The sequence below is a fragment of the Podarcis gaigeae genome (genome assembly GCF_964106915.1).
Source record: "Podarcis gaigeae genome assembly, chromosome: 4".
Lineage (NCBI taxonomy): Eukaryota > Metazoa > Chordata > Lepidosauria > Squamata > Lacertidae > Podarcis > Podarcis gaigeae.
The window spans coordinates 43,833,676-43,853,137 of record NC_139677.1 but is presented as its reverse complement, the minus strand read 5'-3'; the positions used below and the strand labels follow the sequence as shown (position 1 = coordinate 43,853,137).

At 38.5% G+C, this 19,462-nt stretch overlaps 1 protein-coding gene and 1 long non-coding RNA gene across 3 annotated transcripts in view; one reads left to right on the top strand and one right to left on the bottom strand.

Annotated features, from left to right (window-relative positions):
• The first annotated feature begins 653 nt into the window (after nucleotides 1-653).
• On the top strand, nucleotides 654-4,868 carry LOC310842610. The gene is made up of 2 exons (XR_014563270.1): nucleotides 654-2,591; nucleotides 2,906-4,868. It is a non-coding gene; the product is annotated as an uncharacterized lncRNA (long non-coding RNA).
• SMS (spermine synthase) overlaps nucleotides 4,322-19,462 on the bottom strand; it is a 47,509-nt gene continuing 32,368 nt past the window's right edge. For both annotated transcript variants that reach the window (XM_083734478.1, XM_083734479.1), the window contains exons 5-11: nucleotides 19,028-19,203; nucleotides 16,852-17,006; nucleotides 16,255-16,344; nucleotides 14,050-14,164; nucleotides 13,564-13,643; nucleotides 8,928-9,043; nucleotides 4,322-7,966 (exon numbers count right to left, since the gene is read on the bottom strand). In XM_083734478.1, coding sequence (XP_083590604.1) covers nucleotides 7,924-7,966; nucleotides 8,928-9,043; nucleotides 13,564-13,643; nucleotides 14,050-14,164; nucleotides 16,255-16,344; nucleotides 16,852-17,006; nucleotides 19,028-19,203 — 775 coding nt within the window. In that variant the 3' untranslated portion in view covers nucleotides 4,322-7,923. The remainder of the gene's footprint in view (nucleotides 7,967-8,927; nucleotides 9,044-13,563; nucleotides 13,644-14,049; nucleotides 14,165-16,254; nucleotides 16,345-16,851; nucleotides 17,007-19,027; nucleotides 19,204-19,462) is intronic.

Genomic DNA, 19,462 nt, shown 5'->3' with positions numbered 1-19,462 from the left:
AGATTAAGGCTGTAACTTCCATGTACCGTTACCTGGGAAGAAGCCCTGTTGAATACAGAGGCCACCACTTTGCTGAAACTAAGTAGGTCTGTTTAGCCAGTGCTTGGATGGGTGCATGACGGAAAATGGGATAGAAATGTAGTAAAATAAACAAACATGCCTAGGTTTTCACGCTTCATGTCTTACGTTAACCAAGCAGTAGGAAACCTGGTCTGCTTGGTTAACGTAATATTACTTTCTATCACTTTTTGTAATTTATGAAAGTACAAATCCGTGTCAACTATCATTTTCAGAATGAGAATGTAAATGACCTTTTAATCTTGAACCTCTTACAGCCAAGGTAACTGTTAACTGAAAACACCACAAAGCCTCCTCACAGGATGGAATAAATGAGGCCAAATGTTTGCCTTCCTTAAACACACACACACAAAATCCGCAAGAACTGAACATTAAAGAACTAAATATAATTATCCTGGTAAACCAAATTGCTATGTTCCTGGGCAGCCCTTGCGTGACACTTCCCGTAACTTTTCTATCTGAAAGTACTCACAAAAGAAAACCGCTGGTCTGTAGGGGGAAAAAATGCAGCAATGTCTTCTGAAGCGATTGAATGTAAATATATACATTCAATACATTCAACGGGAAAGTGGAATAAAAGTGGTTTTTTTATATAGCATTCATACGCTGGCCCTTTAGCCAAAAGGGCTCCAATGAGACATTACAAAAATCAGTTTTAATATGGGCCAGTCCTTGCCCTCAGGCTCACAATCTATAACGACATGGCACACCAGGAGAAAGGAATCATGAGGGAAGAGCAAGCTGAGGCACAAGTTCTAAAAGTTACAGGCACTCTCTTGCCTGTGATAAAGAACAGCACATTTGCTTTTAACCTCTCATCAGATCCAGGAACAGAGATTTTGGCAACATCCAGGCTTGGAGGAAAGAGCAGCTTCTGCCAGTTTCTTACGTAGCTGACTTGATGGCAGTTTGAATCTTCACAGGAAGCCGCTTAATGGCACCTTTTCCCTCGTCCATGTCAATGTTAGTTCTCTGGGTGGGTTTCCATGAACCAGTGAGCCAAAAGAACAGGATTTCCCCCCACTTATTCTTTTAGGTTTATATGCGTATGCATACATTTTGAGGCTCCTTCGTGGATCACTGCCTTGTCGTGGTGAAGGGGCTTGAAGGACTCCCAGAAGCTATGAGCTATGCCATGCAGGGCCACCCAAGACGGACAGGTCACAGCTAAGAGTTTAGACTAAATGTGATCCACCTGGGGAAGGAACTGGCAATCCACTCCAGTATTTTGCCAAGAAAACTCCATAGACATAAAAAAGTAGAAGCTTTGAGATGAAAGTGAGTGTTTCCAAGGCATGCTCTGGTTCATGGGGTCACGGAGAGTCGAGCAGGACCAAGACGACTAAACAACAACATTTTGAGGGCAAGGAGCTTCATATATTTATATAAACACACCATGCATTTTGAACAAACACTAGAAATGAGAATGCTAGAATAAGCTAAGTGATTTGTGGCCGTTTGATGTGCAGATTAAAACAACAAACCTTCCCACTGGGAAGAAGTTGTAGTCAAGACGACCACACAGCAGCATTCTGTCAAATCTCCAAACAAAGAGAAGAATGTATAAAATGGGAATGGTTTCCATCCTGAAAAGCTGTAGGGTGTAACTCATATAGACAAGAAGCCTGTGAACATTTGTTCTATGGTAATGCACAGAGCCTAGGACTTGCCCATTAGAAGGTCAGTGGTTCGAATCCCCATGACGGGGTGAGCTCCCGTTGTTCGGTCCCTGCTCCTGTCCACCTAGCAGTTCCAAAGCACGTCAAAGTGGAAGTAGATAAATAGGTAGCACTCGGGCGGGAAGGTAAACGGCGTTTCCGTGCGCTGCCCCAGTTCTCCAGAAGCGGCTTAGTCATGCTGGCCACATGACCCGAAAGCTCTACACCAGCTCCCTCGGCCAATAAAGCGAGATGAGCGCCGCAACCCCAGAGTCGGTCACGACTGGAACTAATGGTCAGGGGTCCCTTTACCTTTTTTAAGGCACCTATGTAGCAATGGCAAAGAAGCCAATTGTAGTCATACTCCAGGCTAGCTATTATGCCTACACTATGTATCTTATTACGATGCAGATCAATCCCCAGCATCCCTAAGTAGGGCTGCAAAAGAACCCAGAAAGCTGGAGTGCAATTGCCAACCAACATAGAAAACAATAGACCGGTGATCAGACATGGTTTTTGTCATCTTCTTACATTCTTCTTCTGAGTGATTGCTTGGCACTCGGCATTGTCTTTGAAGAATATGATTTGGCTACAAAGAATGGCAATCTGAAGTTAGTACCAAAGAGGAAACATGCCTTCACAAATATATCCAAGGCAGAGAGATATCTACTTATATCACTATTAAAAATGCTGCAAAATGGGGAGGGGATTTGAAAGTGGAAATAAAAGGGGAGAAGAGGCTGCCTTAAAAATGCTGAAATCCTAAAATACTTAATTCAGCCTACTATACTAACAAAGTATAGAGATGTAACTGGATTGTGGATAAATATAAAGCAGCAACTTACTTGGTCTGGGGTTGTTTTTTATTAAAAACTTCCATATACAGTCATACTTCAGGGTGAAGTTGCTTCAGGCTGAGCGTTTTTGGGTTGAGCTCTGCGGCAACCCAGAAGTAACGGAACGCGTTACTTCTGGGTTTTGCAGCTCGCGCACGCGCAGACGCTCAAAATGACGTTACATGCATGAGCAGAAGAGGAGAATCGCGACGTTCTGCTCTGGATGCGAAAGGGGCTCTGGAACGGTTCCCATTCACACCCAGAGGTACTGCTGTATGTGGACTAGAAGAAGGGAAGGAGCTATATGTCAAGCAGACAGGTGTGAAGCGCAAGAGTTTGAAAAAAACACAAGCAAGATTCACTTAATGAAATGCACTCCCAAGTGCATCCATTTCAGTCAGGAAAATAAACATTTCTTCCAAAACTACTGAACATCCTACACACTAGAAAAATTATTCAAATGACAACATCTTTGTTAAATGTTCTGATCAATTTGTTAAAGACTGAGTCCTCCTGTACAAAAAATAAGGGGGGGGGGGGTTCAGACGATTCCTTGCAGAAGCCTGAACATCTTTCAAACAAACCAGATTATAGGTTTCTGTAGCCACCACATGAAATGAGCAAACACTCATTTAGCACAAATATAAACCAGATAATTGGTATGTGTGCGTGTGTTGTAGTTGAAACTTTGCATAACGCAATAAAAACTTGAGCCATCTGACTAGTTTAACTGCAGTACAATTAAACACTTTTTTTGTACTGCTGCAAATTTCACTAGCACATTTTAGCATCTTGTATATTTTTAGAATTAGCTTCTTGACATCTTAGGGTCATTGTTTGTAGATTCATTAATAAGCCAGAGCCAAAAGGGGCAAGTAACTTTTAAACTGCCTTTTAAACTTTGCATACCAAATCTCTGTACTTTAAAGTATTAGTAAATATTGCACACCTTTCGTCCAAATCAGTATCTCTTGAAGTAGGTTGCAATGGCATGAGAATGTAGCATGATGCTATTACATTTATACCAACAGCAAACTTGGTTGGTTTAGTACCTATCAGTTGGAAAGTGAATAAAATGGAGCCACCATAAAATAAAATAGTGGTTTTACACACTCAAGAGGGACTTCCTAGATTTACAAATATACTCCTGTGTATCAAAAGGAAAAAAATGTACCACAGAATGACCCCAGTATCTTACTCCCTGGTTCCTTTGGAAACCCTCCCCCTGAGCACACACACATTCCCCCACCTCAGACCAAAAGCAATAGCTGCTCATATGGAGAAAACCAGGATTTTAGAGTAGCTATGAACAGAAGTAACAGCACTGAGAGGTGCTCATTTTATTTCTAATTTGGGTCTTATCTCGGGAGAAGGGAGATGTGATGGGAAGTTTTAATAAACGTAAAAATACAACATGGCTGCAATCCAAGTCAATGGAGGACATGGTTTCTGTGTGAAATTAAGTGAGATTATACAACGAAGCAGTGTTTATTACTAGAGGGAGAACCAGATTGGCTCCGCCAATACATTTAATACCACATGGACCTCATTCCCTACCTCCCGGTAAACAGCAGTGCCCAGCTGAAGGTCAAGTGACCACACCATCACAACAAATCCTCACTTCATCAAACCAATATGAAATAAATGGCAGAATCCCCTGCATGCTTACTCTTAGGCCACACTAGGTTCAATGAAGCATACTCATAGGCACATAGGGTTGTTATTGACAGATATTAACAATTCAGGCAGTACAGGTAATAACAGCGTACCTTTATTTGAATATGTGCACTGTTACTAGTGCAATTGATACAACGCCAGAAGTTTTCTTTCAGCAAAGTCAGAATAGGTATCAAACTTCTTTTTGTTAAATAGTCAAAATTCACTACTAGATGGAAGCAGCATTTAGTGCAAAGAATTAAGAGACACCCCATGCCAACCATCTTTGGGACTGATTTGCATGTGTAGTGAGGCACTCACAACCGATGTTCCACTCTGTTCCACGTGTATTTTATATATATATATAAAAGTTAATCTGTTGAAGGTTGGTTCTCCCCCACGTCAATTCTTACACGTCAAAAAGAAAAGAAGTGATTTTTCATACTGTACACTACAGCAACAACTCTATATATATGTATGTATATATAAATAAAGAGTGACAACACTTTATTTGAACATTTCCTCAGTCTATTCAAGCAGTAATAGGAAAAGGGGGTGGGAAGAGATGTTCAGCTTGTAACATTTTGCTTTTAAACGCACACACACATCTATGTTATAATGATATTCTACATAAAACATTTTTAAAAAACAAAACAAAACACAGTTGCCCTCCATTGTTTCCCTTTCACTGAGAGAATGAAGCATCTATTAGTTGGCTTTCCAAACAATATCACTTCCCATCTATTCCTGATCCTCATTTCGTATCAGATTTAAGACTAACCTTGGTTCTGTATCTAATAGAATGCACCAGGGAAGTAAGAATAAAATATGCCTTTCTCCAGAAAAATCAATGCTATGCTCATGAAATCTATGTATACAATAAAATGAAGTGTCAACATATTCTTCCTCCAAAACCATCCATACTTAACCAGTAGTTTTCTTTCTTAAGTTTCTTCAGAAAGCCAAAAAAGTGGGAAATTCAAGTAAAAATGTAGAACCACTTTTTTCCTATTACAACACAAACGCCTATAAAATTATATTTATCTAGTTGGGTTTTTTTAGTATAGCTATTAGAGGAATTCTGTAACCTAGGTAATGAATGAATGAGTCAAGATCACTCTCCAGCTACGTAGGACAATGGAACAAAAACGCTTCAATTTACTTAAGAACGTGGCTATTACTTCCAAGTTACAAGCATTGCATAATCCCAAAACAATAAATGAGGTTTTGAAAATAATAGCATTCTTTGATGCACACCATGGGTGTATGTTGGGACATTCTGCACAAAGTATCATGTGTGTTTACTGTAGGCTCCCTAAGATTTTATGTCGGATTGTAAAGGAAAGAAAAGAAGGGTTCTGCCTAAGCTACTACCAATCTACTCAAAAGCAGGGCAAAACAATTTGATATAAATGTGACACAACTATATGCTTTTGCCAGTAGGAAAAAAAGGCTGGTCTGAACCTCCAGACATGTTTGAAATCTGATCCAATGGAAGTTCATAACCGTAATCTTCTAAATATAGCACTAGATGTTTTAATTATGACCTCAGACTAGACAGCTTTAAATAATGGTTCCTTCCCAATCTACAGGAACACTTCGTCTGAGCTGAAGGAAGTTTGCACTTTACCACTGGCGAGATCAGACAGTTAACTTTTTAATCATTTTAAGTCAACAGAGATTAAATTACTGATCAGGTAGCTTTAAGTTATAAGACATTTAATTCAGGAGTTATGAATTGTAAACTTACCTTATTTATATGCCCATTTTGTTAGCACAACAGAACCCCAAGGCAGCAAAGCCTTCTGAGTTTCTGGCAATTCTGAATTCCTCCATGTAGCTATGAAGGACTAAGCCCTCCTTTCTAAATACATAAAGCAATTCTCCCTAGTGATCGGTTTCTCAGAATGGAGTGGTGCATTCTCATCTTGCAATAATATAGCGTGGGGAAAACAATCTAAGTGCAGCCCTTTCTCTAGTGTGGTGAGAAAAATGTAACAGTGAAATACAACACAATTTTTTCCTTTGGGGAGGAGGGGAGTAATTTTGCTGTAAAGTCTGAAACTGCTAAGAGAAGGATAGAACATTTTAATTATAAGGTTGCATTTCTCAACTATTTTAAGGATTTGCCTATAGCAAAGTCATACATGAATGATCAGTACATAAGAAAGATTTTACAAAAATATAATTTTACACCATGTGCAGAAGTAGACAGGGTGGGGAGTACAAATGCAATAGGTATTTCAACATGCATATGCAAATACAGTGTATGGGCTAGTGATGTTTTAGCCGCAAGATCCATCAGATCCATGTGGCTGGGCTCAACTAAGTGGAGTAAACACTCTGTTTATAGAGAAGCACAAAATATAAATACTCTCAGGCTTACAATCTACCAGAAACGTCACCTGCAACAGACTATTGTAACGAATGGGACAAGGCCTGTGCTCTTGAGCTCAGCCCCCACTCAAGTAGATGCGGTTGGTGAAGAAGCTTCCAGTGCATTGTTTTGTAAGTCACTTGGCTAATTTTTCCTTTTCAATGACCTTTCGCACTTCATGAACATTTGCACTAAAGGGGTATGTGACCAATAAAAAGAATTCTCAATATACATTTCAGCTTTCTATACTGGAACTGAAGGACTGGGGCAACAGTCCAAGCCATAGTTTCAAAGTTTATAGCACTGACAGTTATTTGTTTAATCTATTATTCCTCCCTATTTATAATAAATATTAACGGGGGCTAGCTTGATTTGTCAAATGACAGCTCACTAATAGACTTCTTAAGCCAATGGCATTTATTCCAGCATTAAGTATTTTGTAAATCTTTTTGTGCATGAGGTAAATGCAGCCTTTTTTCACTTTTGTTTGTTGAAAACGTCTTTAGAATAAAACTAGTCTGCTGAAAATGAAGAAACTATTAGTTCTTTCCCTTTATAACCAAAGACTGGGCCCAATCCGTGTTCATTCTGATGTGGCAGTCATTACACCATGGCTTTATCCCCATCGTTTTAGTTGTGCTGAACTTTTCCTCCAAAGAAACCCTCACACTTTTGAGATTGAGTATTTACCTGTTGGGAAGACCCACTGAAAATGAAATAACAGATCTTGACACATGAGAGTTAGAATAAGGATTCACCATAAGTAGTATCATGGTGGCTTTATAGCACCACAATGGGCCAGAGGGTTTCCTTAAAAAGAAAGAAAGAAGAAGTAGTCTGCCCTTAATTCCTCCAATGGAAGCACATTGATCATTTAACAAACAACCCACTTAAAGTCTATTTAAAGCACCGTGACTATTAAACTGATTAATGTCTGAAGGGAGAGAAAATTCTGTGGTACCACACTGAAATGCTAACATTGTCTTTTTAAATTGGTATTCAACGATCTAAAATAAAAAATAAAAATGATCACATTCTAAAGGTTCAGTGCATTCAGCAGCTATAGCTTTGCTGCTAATTCATCTACGTTGACTTTCAAAAAATAACACCCTAGCTCATCAAAATATACATTTTTTCCCATTTGCTTTTAAATTAAAATAATAATAAAAAACATTTAAAGAATTCACAAATCGATAGCATGACTAAGTTTCAGGATCATCTACAGCATATAATTTAAAGATTCAAGATGCCAAGATGTAGCATGTGGCAAGCCCTATACACACTTCATGCAGCATGTGTGGCGTGTGGACCTTGAACTTCAAACATCTGTTCTCTTCTTCCAAATAGTATAAAATACCCATCTAAAAACTTGTCAAGGAATCAAATACATATTTTGCACCTGGGTCACATTATGAACAGGAAGAAGAAACCATCATTTCAATTGGAATCTGCATTACTTTTATCATCCTTTGTAAGTTATATGGCTAGATTCATAGCTGGAAGGCTTTCTCAAAGATCACCTAGCCCCATCCCCTCATAATTCGGGAAAGATGACCTTCTGTCCTGATGGAAGTATGATCAACAGCAGGATACCTTGTAAAGCTGTGCCATCGTTGACAACCTTTCAGGTATCACTTCAAGCCTTAAAAAATACATTTTGGTTGATTAATATATTGTCATTAAAATTCTCACATCAATGTTAATTTAAAAAACAAACAAACCTCCAAGCATTTCAAATCCACATATCCTTACTTCATGGTAAGTTGATGAGAAATACCTTGCTTTTCTTTAGGACACCACTATTAGTTTACCCTGTGGAACTTCACTTCAGTCTTAATAACATGGGCATCATTCTGAACTTTGAAAAACGGAAATAAGTATTATTTTGTGTCCTTTCTGCTGTCTTGTTTTAAAGAAAAACTTCAGCTCTTGTTAAGGCCTGTTACACATGTTAGGAACAAACATACCCATAGCAGATTTTCTGAAAGTTATGGGGTGGTAAAATAATAATAATTTATTATTTGTACCCTGCCCATCTGACTGAGTTTCCATAGCCACTCTGACCAAGTTAAACTGTGAATAGACCAACTGAATGAAATGAAATTAGGCACAAGTGATTTAGGCCAAATGGACTTGTCCGAGTAAGGCTTAAATCAGACCCATCCATGTTATTAAATTTTGAAGCAGAATCCTCCCTACATTATTCAGATACTCTTTATCTTTTGAAGAGTATGTGCAGTGAAGTCCTTTTGACGTACTCACTATTCACTTGGTTTATACAATGGTGCTTATCAAGAGACATGATTTATTAAGCAAGGATACAGTTCCATGTATGAAGGGACACATACAACTTCCTTTGAAAATGCCACAGGACAGTATAGCCTACCAAGCTGTTCTTCGTAGAGAGTCAAAGCTTCAGTCAGATTTACACAATTTCCCTGCAAGACAACATGTGACCTATATCAATAAAACTGTGGGGAGACATAATGCAAAGGGAGCAAATTCATCAATAGATTCTATATAAACAGAGGTATAAATCACTTATGTCAGTGAATCTTGAAAAAGACACAAATTTATTTATATTATTTGTAATATTTATATACTATCCAATAGCAAAGATTCATTGAGCTGCTTAACATTTGTTTGTTTGTTTATATCCCACCTTTTTTCAGTATTGGGACTCAGGGAGGCTCAAAAAATTAAAGCAAACATAGAAAGATATTAGATAAAAAGCAATTAAACTATAATAGAAATATTAAAACCGTGAGATAGGGAAGTAAGACATGAACACGAAATCTATAAGAAATCATTATTCATAAATTATAAAGTAAGAAAGAAACACTCCAGCTTTAAGGTATGATTCAGATAAAGCACATCATAAGGATATTTACACAGAAGTCCTACCAAGTTCCATGGATTTTATTCTGCATTAAATACATTGAGGATCATGGTTTTGTAGACACTCATACTAACTCCTTTCCCTTTCCGAATGTTAACACATATTACAAAATTCAAGGACTGGCTACGGTACCACTAGCCAGGAATTTGGAATGATTGCTCAATGCCAATGCTGTACTGACTCTGCAGTGTTACTAATCAAACTTGCTCAGAGTGGATTCAATCTATGTGAAGCATTTATTTTATCAAAATTAAATATTTCACAATAGTCAAAAGAACATAAACATTCTGAAGTAATTGCGTTACTAATGAATACATCAATAACAGATAATCTTTACCTGCAAATAAGTGTAAAGCACAGCATTAAGGAGACGAGTGAGAAAGATATGACAAGTTTAATATAATAATAATAATATAATAGTAATTTATTATTTATACCCCGCCCATCTGGCTGGGTTTCCCCAGCCACTCTGGGCGGCTTCCAACAAAACATTAAAATACAATAACCTATTAAACATTAAAAGCTTCCCTAAACAGGGCTGCCTTTAGATGTCTTCTAAAAGTTTGGTAGTTATTTTTCTCTTTGACACCTGATGGGAGGGCGTACCACAGGGCGGGTGCCACTACTGATAAGGCCCTCTGTCTGGTTCCCTGTAACTTGGCTTCTCGCAGCGAGGGAACCGCCAGAAGGCCCTCGGCGCAGGACCTCAGTGTCCGAGCAGCAACCTGAATAGCAACAGTGGCATTAAATATATCAGGTGTGGGGAACCTACAGCTGTTCAGATATTGTTGGGCTCCAACTCCCATCAGCACCAGCCGGCAGGACCAATGTCAGGAGTGATGGGGAGCTGTGGTCCAGCACTGTATGAAGGACTGCAGATTCCCCACTCCTGAAATATATAGAAGAGGCTTAAAACAGGGCAATACATAAATGCATGACAAAATGTTATATGAATTCTGAATGGAAGATCATTCATCATATACAGAACAAAAGGAATTTAAATTATAGGTGGAAAATGAATGGCGGGGAGCAGAAGGTAAACAAGGGGAAATACATCCTTGTTTCTATGCTTATTATATTAGAGAAACACATTATTATTATTGTCTCATTTTTTAATATTAGAACATAAAATAAATAGCAGAAAGAAATTAAGTATTTCGGAAATAAATTGAGTTATTAAGTGAACCACAAGCATCGTAAAATGGTAAGAGAGAGGTTAACATAAAGGCAAGGAAGTTAAGTATATAAAACTTGTTTAGTAATCTATTATTATCCGCAGTCCTGCAGTGGTTATTTTGTTCCGCTGCCTTTTACAAAGCATGTAATTTTGTCAGCATTAAATTGAATGGGATAGCATATAAACAACCTGCGTGTGTAATTTGGAAATCACAAATAGAAAACAGCACCAGGTAATTTATGGGACATCCTGCCAGTATAGAGGTAGCTTAATGGCACAACCCAATCTCTATAATGAGAGTAATCTGCAGTCTAGTTTTGTCTTCCTTAGTATCCCAGGTTTCATCAACCAGCTCATCAAATGGCAAGCAATCACAGGAGATAACGTGGCAAGCAAATTGTGGAAAGGGAGAAGGAAAATACTTCTGAAATACTTAATTAAATCCAAAAGTTTCTCAAGTTCTATTCATTCATTCATTCATTCATAACACTTATACACTGCTTTTGAAAAAACAACAATCCTCAAAGTGGTTTACGAAAAACTAGAACAATAAAACGAAGAGAAGATCACAACCATACTTCAAAACATAAAAGACTAAAACAGATTAAAATTACCTCAACTTTCTGGGCATCTAGAAATGTTTTTTTTCCCCCTAGGCACCTAGAATGTTTTTAGCAGATGCCAAAAGGGCACCTGCTTCATCTCACAATAGGCAGGGAGTTCCAAAGTGCAGGTGCTGTCACACTAAACAACCAAGTTCTTACCAATGTGGAATAGGTACTATGTGGCACCTGGAGTAGTGCCACTACTGTGACAACATCTGTATCAGAAGCAGGAAAATATTTCACTTCACAGTATCACACTTCACCTTAAAAAAAAGACCTATGCAAATTCACACACCAGGATGTTTTACTCATAATAAATCAAATATGCCAAACCTAGGCCCATGTTGGATTTATATGCCCACCTACATTTTTTATTGTACTGAAATTACATAGTGGGCCACAGGGGCCTCCTGCCCCTAGTGCCTGCTGCATCACACAGTAGAGCCCTGTCTGAGGGCTCCGTCCAAGTTCAAAACTAATAGTTGTAGAAAGGGGACTTGAGGAAAGAAGGTCTTTCCTTTTCAATCCTAAGTAACTGCACACCCTTTAAAAAGCTTAAAAAACATCACTGAAAAGGTTATATTAATATAACTGAAAAGGTTATATTAGGATCTGGAAATACTCCATGAAATACATTTTTGAAAAACAACTTCCACTGAACTCAATTTTCCATCCATATTTCCCCATAATCACCCCACTCTATACCCTGAACCACAAAGACCAGACTTATAGGATACTAGTACATAGAGCACACAGATTGCTGACATTCTCTGGTAGGCGAGCAGAGAAATTATTCCTCAGGCGTCAAAGATCAATTGCCTCAAACCGCTGGAGAAGGAAAATCTCCCTCATTTATTTCTGCTATCTCAAGCTGTGATTCCTAGTTAAATCCCAGTCTTATTATCAACTTGTCAAGTACAAAGGATCGGGTGACCCCCATCTTCGAGAGGAGCTTGGAAACTTTGCCAATACTGCTAAACTTTGAGAACTGTACAGATAATGTTTTAAACCCTTAACAAGGTAAATGAAACTAAAATAAGTGTTTGTGTTATATATGTATATCAAGCATATCTTCTAAGTCTATGCATTTTTTAAAAGTATGAAATCTGTGAGCAAAACTATAACAGCTGTCAAATGTGTGTACACAGCAGCCTGTGTGTAAGATGTGTCTTTCTCAAGTATGTCCCTATATTCTTCGTGCATAACGTTCTTTCGATTTTATTACAGGAGCCAATGTTTTTAGTTGTCAAGCTCCATCTAGTGGCCAAAGAGTATAATGCAGATGACTACACTGCACAAGATATTCCTTGCCAGCATACAGCAACACTCTAATGGCCATTCCTTATTTGCATTCGTTTTTTAGGAGCAGCAAAAGGTATTTGGCATTTTGACAGTGTTCTACTGCTATGGAACTAACGCTTCCTGATCCAGAAAAGGATTGGGGCCCCTTGCTTGTAACAGTTATTTAAAACAGAGAACTTCTCATACTAACACAGAAAAACAGATTAGATTGCCTTCTTATATGTTGAAACATTTCCTCTTTAGCTATTAAAACTTGAGGACTGAAAAGTCTTAACTTAAAAATAAAGCATCTGTGGATGAGCTTGCCTAGCTACATATTTCAGAGTCACAAGGTGACAAAATTAAACAATAAGCATCCTGTTTGGCACTGACCATGGCTGTGGCTGGAAATGTATTGTCTTTCTCTCTCTCCCCCCCCCCCCCCTTAAAAATGCAGCTAGGATTATCAAAGTGTAAGAATATTGGTGGCTGCATGCAAGCTGTAAAATACTCTCATAATTTCTGATAAGGTATAGTATAAATGCAGTATACCTTATCAGTATAAAATAGTATTTGATTTTAACTTCCCTGAAACCAACCAGAAAACTTGAGCCAGGCTGAAAAACGTGAAACAAAAACAAATCAGCTTTACGTTTATATACTAAAAACAGTTTTAGCCAAAATTCAAAGTATGTTTAAGTTCTCCAGATTTAACCAGATTCTGGAGCAGGCTTATCTGCTCCTAATGCTGATATGCATAGGAAGCAATGAGCAAGCCTCAAACATTTATTTGAACTTTCTCTGGAAGATCCCATAGTCAAATAAACCCAGATTTTCTCTGATTCACTTCAGCCTCTAGCATGATTGTGTAGGACATGTATAAAAGCCTTGGACTGCTCCTGATCTCACCCAAGGGACAAAGTAGCATCTTAAACAGGCTTATTCTTTCAAATTTCACTGTCATACTTCATTGTGATTACTTTTCTTCTGCCATACCTGTGTAAAATATTTCCCATCAGGTTTCAAGACTTTCATTGAAAGGTCCAGAATCATCCGCAGAAACTCCCACGTAGAATCTAAATTTGAAAAATACTACTTGTTTAATTAGCCATTCACAAGGAAATATTCATAACTGTGGTAAGCTATAGCAAAAGGTAACATTCTTAACGTTACGATAATCTTTTTGTTCAGGGTTATAGGATGCCTTGTAAACACGTGGCAATTACAATGGAAAGGGCACAGCATCTGTGTGCAGAAGGACTGTCATAATGGCCAACTGTGCTCCATTTTCTACACACATGCCCACACACTTGACATGCATACACCATCTAAGCCACTCCTGGGTCAATGCATGCCTTCTTCTCCCCAACCATCCCCTTATCTCACCCAGATAGAAGTTACTCAACTGCAATCAAAGTTTTTAAATGAAAGAGTTTTCATTGTAAACAAGGTTCGCATTCAAAAGGTCAGAGAGACATTAACCTTCTTCTGGAGATGTGGAGATTGGAACAGCTGTCAAATCGTTAATTACATAATCAAACATCCTTTCTTCTTTGGCATACCTCTTCAGGACTGGAATACAATCTTCTATTAGAACCTAAAAAATAACAATAGTAGAATTTGGGCAACTTTTCATACGGGGGGTTCCTCAGTTAGATCACTACTACCTTTTTAGCACTCCCAGATTACTCATCGTTTCTGTCATTTCGACGGTACCAACATTGAAGAAGTCGGTAACTAGTACAGATAGTTTTTGTTTTTAATGCCCTTAGCGTGTGGTCAAAATGTATAGCGAAGCCTGTCAGTGCCTGGTGAACACATCATGTTTGCATAGAAGCCTACATGCAAAAAAGGCAAATGCCCATAACCTCAACATCACAAGATTCAGATGAACAGATTGCACAGATGCATTGGGCTCTATTTCGGTATGCTCCCATGTTAAGTGCACAATTATCTGACAGAGAAAGGATGATCTCAGCCTCATTGTGAATGTATATTCACCATCTACACAGGATTCTTTAACTCATTTTACTTTCACAACAGTGCCATAAGAAGCTGTCTTATACAGTCAGACAACTGCTTGATCTAGATCAGTACAGGGGAAACTCGGAAAATTAGAATATCGTGGAAAAGTTCATTTATTTCAGTAATTCAACTTAAAAAGTGAAACTAATATATGAGATAGACTCATGACATGCAAAGCGAGATACGTCAAGCCTTTATTTGTTATAATTGTGATGGTCATGGCGTACAGCTGATGAAAACCCCAAATTAACACTCAGAAAATTAGAATATTAAATGAAACCAGCAAAACAAGGATTGCAAATAGAGCAATATTGGACCTCTGAGAAGTAGAAGCATGCATATGTACTCAGTACTTGGTTTGGGCCCCTTTTGCATCAATTACTGCCTCAATGTGGCGTGGCATGGATGCTATCAGCCTGTGGCACTGCTGAGGTGTTATGGAAGACCAGGATGCTTCAATAGCAGCCTCCAGCTCTTCTGCATTGCTCGGTCTCATGTCTCTCATCTTTCTCTTGGCATTGCCCCGTAGATTCTCTATGGGTTCAAGTCAGGCGAGTTTGCTGGCCAATCAAGCACAGTAATCCCATGGGCATTGAACCAGGTTTTGGTACTTTTGGCATTGTGGGCAGGTGCCAAAGTCCTGCTGGAAAATGAAGTCAACATCCCCATAAAGCTCATATGCGGAAGGAAGCATGAAGTGCTCCAAAATCTCCTGGTAGACGGCTGTGTTGACCCTGGACTTAATGAAGCACAGTGGACCAACACCAGCCATGACATGGCTCCCCAAATTAACACAGACTGTGGAAACTTCACACTGGACTTCAAGCATCTGGCATTGTGTGACTCCCCATTCTTCCTCCAGACTCTGGGTCCTTGGTTTCCAAATGAGATGCAAAAGCTGTTCTCATCAGAAAAGAGATTTGGGTGGTTCTGTAGGATTTCAGAGGAGCATTTCTCAACTTCTACATGGAGATGCCAGCAGGGATGAACTGGGGACCTTTGGTTACTACTGTGCTGTGGTCCACTCTCAGATTTGGCTGAGAGACCATGATGAGCCCTAAGGCTACCCAGAGAACCCATATTTGATTACTACTACTCCCCATCCCCAAAAGAATGTGACAAAATGCAATGGGGGGAATCATTAATTGTGCCAGCATTCATTCCTTTCTGTACAAAACAAAGACATCACAAAATAAAGAAAACTGAAAATAAGGTAATAAGGATCAACATGCCGTTTCAGTTTTATGGTGCTAGAATATTTCCTTTTATAAATTGAATTTAAACCATTATTTTTTTTCTATAACATTATTCTAATTAGGAAGTCTAGCATACCTCAGATGCCTAGTTCTTGAGTTTATAAATGTACTATATAGCCTGTTTATGCAGAATACATTATGACTCTATTTCACAGTCCTGCTGTAGATGGAACAATGGATATTATAATTTCAGTGCATGCAGCCTCTTCCGAAACATGTATACATTTTAGTGACTGAAAGCAAAAAGAAAATCAACTGCTACTAGTTTATCGTTTGTTCATAATGTCTTAGAATTATATATAGCTATACACAATACACAGTATTGCATCAGAAAGTACTCCCAAACGTGTATTTTCATTGATGAAGGTAACATCTTTCATTTTGCATGTTTAAAACAATTAGTTACCTGATAGCATTCTCCTTTCAGATTGTCCAAGACATCTCCACATGTTTTGCGCATATATTTTCGACACCCGTCAATCACCATTTGGTCAATGTATCTGATGCTAGTTAAGAATCCACCAACTCATTTTGTTGCAGTTATTAAAATAAGTTATTTAGTTTTGCTTCGGAATAGCAAGGTTTAGATTCCATAGTCAATAGACAATTGTTTCAGGCAACTCTTAAATACATGTTATTGACAACTGTTTTAAACATTCCTTTATAGGTAGCTAATTATCTGACACATAGTCCTAATTTTAAAATATACTTAGCATTGCTCAGAAAGTTTAAATTTGCTGCATAATCCTAAATGGCCAACATTTAAGTATCTTGGTCAAACGATCTATTAAATTCATGATGGCAACAAGGTGCCTCTATCTGAATTAGGACAATCTGAGCCAGATTTAAGGTGCCCGACACACAATGCAGAACTTAAGATGGTTCTGAGAGGTTCTTGCATTAATCGTCTGATCTATTTTGATCTTTCAGAACAGAATGCACAGGGAGAAATCATGACAAAACATTTTCAAAATGAACCATCACCCACTTATTAAAAGGATATCTCTACCATGGTGACCATCTTTGGTTTCAATTTGACTATTTCATACAGTATTCCCCCATCACCACCTCCAAGAATGAGGACTTCTTTGTCCGTGTAGTCTTCCTTCCCGCTGCCCATTATAGCTTGTGTATATGCCAGGTCACTCTCTGCCAGATCTTGAAAAGCGCAGGGATTAAGAGATATATGTCAGCATGTTATAACAAAATTCTTTTATTTGTGATAAATAAGAACATAAAGTTAGATCCGCTTGCATTTACATTTCAGAAATCCACAATGACTTTATTATTTTAAAGTAAATTATTCAGACTAATTAAAGGGGGGGGACTAGAAATGTTATAACAGATTTAGAAAAATAAAACCTGCGATTTTACATTTCGATCTAAAGTTATTCACTAAAGTACAAGAGGAATGTCAAATATCTATTAATGGCTGTGTCACTGTTATTCCCTGATGTATAGGAACATAATTTGTTTATATACATCACTGGTGGGGAAACTGTGGGGTACATGCAACCCCCCCAGTCCTCTCCCCATGTGCATTCCTTGTGTGTGGCCTTCTCCTGACCCCCTGTAACTCATTCTCCCCTCAGTCCATCAAACAGCTGATTGGTGGGTTCAGAGGACCCTGATCACTTCCTACTGGGGTGAAGAGGGGTCTGTTCTTCTTTAGCTCAGCAAGGAAAGGCCCTGAAAGCAAGACTCACGGTACTTTCAAAAGATGTGTGTCTGTGTGTTCGAGCCCCACATTGGGCAAAAGATTCCTGCGTTGCAGGTGGCTGGACTAGATGACCCTCATGCTCCCAATTCTTCATTAATTGACTAAATCAGGAAGACAGCCTCCTTTCTCTCCAAACTCGAATACTGGGACACCCATTTCAAGCCTGCTTGTGTGTCTGCCATCAGGAAGTACCTGATTCAATGGACCACATTCCCTTAGATTGCCCTTTACACAGCAGACCTCACCAACTGATGCTGAGCAAAATGTTGGACCTCCGGCCCACAACTCCGAGAAGCCAAATAAGGTTTCTCCTGGCAGATCAGGACAAAGATATTGCTGCTTTAGTAGCTTCCTTTTGAGCCACAATTTTACCCGAAAGGGTTTTCCCAACAAACTATCCTTTTGGGAAATAGACAGGGCGTAGCAGAATATCCAAATGCACACGACTATAGTGTGACTTTATAACCCTTGATAGCGTCACTGTTATCTTTTTAATTATTCCAGTTACTTGAAATGTTTTATAATGTGATGCCAATATTTGATTGATTGATTGATTGATTGATTGATTGATACTGAGACACTACTGTTTGGCATAATCCACCTATTTTCCTACTACAAACTACATTAGAAATTCTGAAAGGGAAACAAAACAGCATGAAATTCTTTTAAACCCACAAACATAAATGGTTAATACTAATTCAGTTCAAATACTTGGAAACAGTGAAATCAGATAATTCATGCCTTCGTTTGTGGTTAGGTTTGTCACTGGAGTTGATCAATGACACACCTAGAGACAGCAGCAGACTGCAAGGAAGCCGTCAGCACCAGCCAGTGTGATAATGTTATGCTCCAAAATTTCAACATTCCCGGGAGAAGAGTCCATACCATAGTATGATTCATTCCATTAACATAATCTTTTAATATAGATAGTGTAATTAGTTTTGATAACAAGGGGAGCCTAAATACAATAATCAACAGAATCTTATCTGCTATTTTCCCCTAGTGGGTTGAATGATACAATGCTAGCAGGAATGGAAGAAACTAGCTTCATCAGCACTGTATAAAATTTATTTCATGTTGCCCCAAAAGATTCCTTTGTACAATTACTGATGGGGTAATATATAAAAAAAAAAAATAGATATGATCTCAGCTGAAAAACACTTTGACCACAGGTCAAAATATCAGAAAGAGAGAAATTCTGATAATAGAAATCCCAGAAGCTCTGTGGGAAACCGACACAATTTAGAGCCCGCAAAGTTAAACACTGCCATCCAGAAGTTCAAGAAAACCTTCTGCAATTACTGCCTGTCCAGGGCTGAGGGAGAAAAAAATAGGGTGGCTGGGTTTTAAGCACAACAAGCCACAAAACATGGGTTGACTTTGGACTGACAGGTCACAGGTTGTGCAGGTCAACTCTATAGCAGTTGGCTCTGTATTATATAAAAACAGCAATACTCACTAACATCCCCACTGAGGATAAGAATATTTCCAAACTGTTTCGAGTGTAAGATTTTAATATTCTGGTAAGCTGACTCTTCATCATAAACAACTTCATCAATGTCATATTCCACCAATCGTCCATCTGCTGTGGGCCAATATTTATCAATAGCATCTCCTCTCACAATGGCTGGCAATCTGAGAAAGAAAGACAAAAGAAGAGAACGTTCACAATTTCAGGTTTGTGCAAGTTAGCAAAAGCTATATTATAGTCAAGACATTTCTAAAATGTTACCTTCCTAGAGGTACTCGAACACTGCAACCTAGTGTTCCAAGCAAAGAATTTCCATTGTAAACTTTTTAATGTTAGTACTTCTGAGACAATTGCTATTCCCTGATTTGCAGCCCCAAAAAATGTATTCCATTACTGGAACGGAACAAGAGATAAGCAGCACAC